Source organism: Echinops telfairi, unplaced genomic scaffold (assembly GCF_000313985.2).
Source record: "Echinops telfairi isolate 266 unplaced genomic scaffold, ASM31398v2 ScPeMD7_5;HRSCAF=22, whole genome shotgun sequence".
Taxonomy (NCBI): domain Eukaryota; kingdom Metazoa; phylum Chordata; class Mammalia; order Afrosoricida; family Tenrecidae; genus Echinops; species Echinops telfairi.
The window spans coordinates 10,945,073-10,949,413 of record NW_022103901.1 but is presented as its reverse complement, the minus strand read 5'-3'; the positions used below and the strand labels follow the sequence as shown (position 1 = coordinate 10,949,413).

The 4,341-nt window shown below is 60.5% G+C and overlaps 1 protein-coding gene across 1 annotated transcript in view; it reads right to left on the bottom strand.

Annotated features, from left to right (window-relative positions):
* Positions 1-324: 324 nt before the first annotated feature.
* Positions 325-4,341, bottom strand: part of PLOD3 (procollagen-lysine,2-oxoglutarate 5-dioxygenase 3) — a 9,367-nt gene continuing 5,350 nt past the window's right edge. The window contains exons 3-15 of the mRNA XM_013005437.1: positions 4,260-4,338; positions 4,023-4,135; positions 3,850-3,913; positions 3,107-3,204; positions 2,849-2,950; positions 2,621-2,746; positions 2,367-2,488; positions 2,036-2,140; positions 1,797-1,922; positions 1,443-1,584; positions 1,228-1,341; positions 1,017-1,085; positions 325-501 (exon numbers count right to left, since the gene is read on the bottom strand). Of these exons, the coding sequence (XP_012860891.1) occupies positions 325-501; positions 1,017-1,085; positions 1,228-1,341; positions 1,443-1,584; positions 1,797-1,922; positions 2,036-2,140; positions 2,367-2,488; positions 2,621-2,746; positions 2,849-2,950; positions 3,107-3,204; positions 3,850-3,913; positions 4,023-4,135; positions 4,260-4,338 (1,437 nt within the window). The remainder of the gene's footprint in view (positions 502-1,016; positions 1,086-1,227; positions 1,342-1,442; positions 1,585-1,796; positions 1,923-2,035; positions 2,141-2,366; positions 2,489-2,620; positions 2,747-2,848; positions 2,951-3,106; positions 3,205-3,849; positions 3,914-4,022; positions 4,136-4,259; positions 4,339-4,341) is intronic.

Here is a 4,341-nt window from a genome sequence, read left to right as displayed (position 1 = left end):
CAGGTAGATGGATACATGGACAGATGGATAAATGGATGGGTGGGTGCATGGAAGGATGGATGGAAGGACAAAGGAGTAGATAAATAGATGAATACATAGATGGTGAGTGGATGGAAGGATGGATGAATGGGTGGATGGATGGCTGGACAGACAGTAGATGGATGGATGAATAAATGGATGGGTGAGTGGATGGAAGGATGGATGCATGATTGGGTGGGTAGATGGATGGAAGGATAAATGGATGGACAGATAGTAGATGGATGCATGAATCAATGGCTGGATCAGTAGATTCAATGTGTTCCCTGAGGTTCTCTCTCCCTGGTCCTATCCCTCCCTCAGCATCTCCGTCCTCCTGGAAATCCTCCTTCTTCTCCAGGTAGCTGCCATGCCTCTCACCTCATGCCGGCCTCCTGACCACTGGCCAAAGTGCTCCATTTCCTCTACCAGCTCGTCGCACATTTGGTCTGACAGCAGCGGGAACCAGTACACGTCTGGGCAGGGCTGAGACCAGGGCAAGGAGACAGGCAGCGAGTGAGGTGAGACAATGTGGGGAGGAGAAACGGCAGCCGGAAGCAGGGGAGATGGGGACTGAGCTTGGGTACAGGCCGTGCCTAGGGCTGGGGGCGAGAAGGAGGAAGTGGGGGAAGGCTGACGTGGAGGCGTGATTGAGAAGGTTCTGGCAAAGCGCAGGTGGGCAGAGAAGACGATCCTAGAATCCCCGGTTCTAGGACAGTGGTTTTCAAACTTCTGAACAAGCCCCTTATTAAAAAAGGGATTCCACCCAGCACAACAATAAGCCCCCTAATGAGAGAGAGGCTACTGTGGATAGAGGGGTAGGGTGGGGGATGAAGGCTTATCTGTTCAGCCTCTGTCTCCATCTCCCTGGGGCAGGAACCCGGAGGCCCTTCTGCAGCACCCAGGGGAACCCAGTGTGAAAACCGCTGCTGCTCTGGCAGTAGCCCCGAGAGGCCCTGGCCTGGCCACTGGGGCATCCGGGTTCCTGCGGGGGGCCTCACCTGCTCCACCATTCCTTCCCCTTCGAGCGCCCGGCTGTAGTTCTCGTGAATGTACTGCTCCTTCCAGTCCTGGGAGGGTTTGGGGGCGTCAGGAGATGGCCCCTTCAGACATGTGACCTCTGCCCCGCCCCTTGGAAGCCCAGATCCCACCCCTGCCCAAGGGGGCCAAGGGCCAGCCTGTGGATCTTCTGAGGCATGGGTGCCCACCCACCTGGGGGTTGTCAAAGATCTGCCAGAGGTCAGGGTGCAGGTGGTCCGTGTCGTACCGGGATGTGGACAGGAGCCGGCCAAATTCCTGCCGATTGCTGAGGTGGAGGAAGATGCCCTGGAGGCGGTCGGGGGAGAAGGGCCGAGGGAACCCTGAGTGGCGTGGCTGCCTCTGGCCGGGAAGCCCTGGCCCCAGTTCCCGCTGGCTGGCTGGCTCACCTTGCTCCGCAGGGTCTTACAGAAGGCCATGTCCGGGTCCATATCACCGCTAGAGAACACCTCCCTCTGGACCAGCTCGGTCCTCAGCGTCTCCCCCCTGATCACGTAGGCCTGGGATATGTAGGGCACATTCCACACGCCCCTGGAGTGGCCCACATCAGGGTCAGCTAGGTTGGTGGACAGCTACCCCCCCTTCCCCTCAGGAGCCCCTTGCCTCAGGGCACCCTTGGGAGGCACCTTGCTGTCAACCTCATGGAACCCCATCCTACCCAAACCACATGTCAGACTGGTGGCCACAGCCAGATCCTGGTTGACCAGGGAGCCAAGGGCAAGGTGCTGGGGTGGACGACTCACACTCGCTTCCGCTGCACCAGCTCCACGTAGTCCTCGGAGCGTGCGTAGTACTCGTCAGGGCTCAGCGCGCCCCAGAAGTTGGACCACAGCTTCCCGTGCCGGGACAGCATGGGTGCTATCACCTTCCTGTGGGCGAGGCTGAAGTGAGGGCCCCTCGAAGGGCGTGCCTCAGGCCAGGGAGGGAGTTGGGGTTCCCTGAGGGCTATCGAGGGGTCCCTTGGCTGAGTCCGGTGGGTGACCTGTTCTCTTCAATGAGGATGTGCAGGGTCTGCTGGTTGGTGATGACGGTGTCAGCGTCCAGGCTGAAGTAGAAGTCACAGTCGGGGTCCCGCCGACAACTGTCCCTGCAGGCGACAGAACCACAGGTGATCTCAACAGTGGGGGGCGGGGCGGGAGTGGGAGAAGAGGGACGTGGGCGGAAGATCCGCAAGAAGCGAGGGGACCCGCGAGGTTGGAGGTGGTGGAGGGGAACCGCAGGGCTTCTTTCCCGGGCTCGCCCGTGGCCTGCTGGGAACACCAGTACCAGGGGGAGGGATGGCTGGGCCGGGGAGCTGGTGCCCACCCACTCACATGGCCATGTCTCTGGCCTCGCCCGGGGTCAGGGCCTCCTCTGGCCCCACCAGCTTCCCAGCTGCGAAATGATCCTGGAGCCGGGGCCAGAAGTCTGAGATGTGAGGCTCATGGTACACTTCCTAGAGGAGAGATGGGGCAGGGGGCGGGGGCAGTGAACTGAAAGTCATTTGCCGGTGGAGGGGGGCAGGCCCGGGATGGGTCCTGCTCAGGGTTGGGGAGGGCTCCTTGGGTGGCCCCAGGTGACGTCTCACACTGTTGTGCAGGAACAAGGTGACCCGGTCCGGGGGATAGTCCAGGAGCAGCAGCCGCTGCAGGAAGCGGGGCAGGAACGGGGTAGGCTGTTCCACAAACACGGCTAGAAGCACCCGGGGAGGAGGCTGGAAAACAGGTCATGAAGGGGGTGTTGGGGGAGGCCCAGGCCAGCCACGGCCCACTTGCCCTGGACTCCACTCCCACCCCACTGTTGTCCCCCTGCTCACCTGCCCCCCTGGCAGTGTCCTTCGGTCCTGGTCGCAGAAGCCACAGCCTCCCTCTGGGGTCCAGCCATTGGGGACGTAGTTTCCCAAGTAATTCAGCTGAAGCTGTCGGGGGAGACAGTGAGGAGACGGAGTACAGGTTACATCTGGACAGGGAGAAGGGGAGGGACAGCACTGCAAAGCTCTCAGCATCTCTGCTGGGGGCTCGGGTGCGGCTGGGTAGGGACAGGGTCTCTGAGGGTGTCAGTCATTGGGAGGCACCTTGGTGGGGCCATTGCCATGGATGACAACAGGGAGCGTGTCGTAGGCCACGTTGCGAATCCGGACCCGGTTCCGTTCGAATTTTAAAACCAGTTCGTCTGGGGAAAGATGAACAGGCTGTACACCCGCTTCTTCTCCCGGTTCTCCCGTCTCTCTCTGTCTATGGCATGGTGGGGAGGTGGGCTGGGCAGGGATGGCCACCCCACCCCCTCCCAGCGTCCTGCCCAGGCAGTCACCACGCTGCAGAACCCCCCACGACCTCCCCCTGGGACCTAGAACAAAGGACCAATTCAGAGTCTGCTCTTCATCTGGAAAGGGAGGTAACAGCACGTGCCCACGGAGACTGTGAGCTAGGAAGGCGGCTACTTCTGCTTCCCTCTGAGCACGGGGTCATTTCCTCTGTCAGACGTACTGCCCCCCACCCCCACCCCAGAGAGGCGTATCCACATCCAGTTCCAGCCAGAAACCCCAAACCACCCCAAACTTGATTCCAACTCAGTGGCCCTGTAGGACAGAACTGCTCCGGAAGGTTTTGGAGTTTGTGGACCTTGACAGGAGCAGCAGACAGGTGGATTTGAACTTCTGGCCTTAGAGTTTGCTTCATCAACCCCCTATGCCACCGGGGCTCCATTACACCAAATACAGGCACGGCGGCACCCCACCCTCCACCTCTACCCAACTAAAACACAGCAGAGGCCCAAGACAGTGCCTGGTCCCGAGTCCTGCTTGCCTCTTCTCCTCACCTAAGGCTCCATTGAGGTTCTGGAAGATCCGCGATTTGTGGTCCAGGTTAAGGCCGAGTTTTTCCTGGGCAGGATGAGATGGGGCGGAAAAGGTCACCTGGGAAGCATCACTCCCCACTCTTTTCTCTTTACCCCATCCCCCAGATCCCCATGTGCTGCTCCCCGCCCCCTACCCTCAGGCCCGGGTCCAGGTAGAGCTTCGTATAGAAGAGCTGGTCATCACTGTCGTCCTTGTACTTCCACTGGCGCACAATGTGGTGGATGGTGGGGGCGAAGCCAATGAATCCTGGAAGGCAGGGAGACACTGACCCCACGAGGCCCGGGGTCCTACAGATCTGTCCTCACTCCCTCTCCAGCCTGCAGACTCAGGGACACCCAGGGTTTGTCCCCTTGGGCACTCTGCCACTCACCACCAGAATTGAGGAAGCGCTTGCCCGTGCCCACCTCAGGGTACTGTTCGGCCAGCCCCCACTCGGGCCAGCAGAAGGCCTC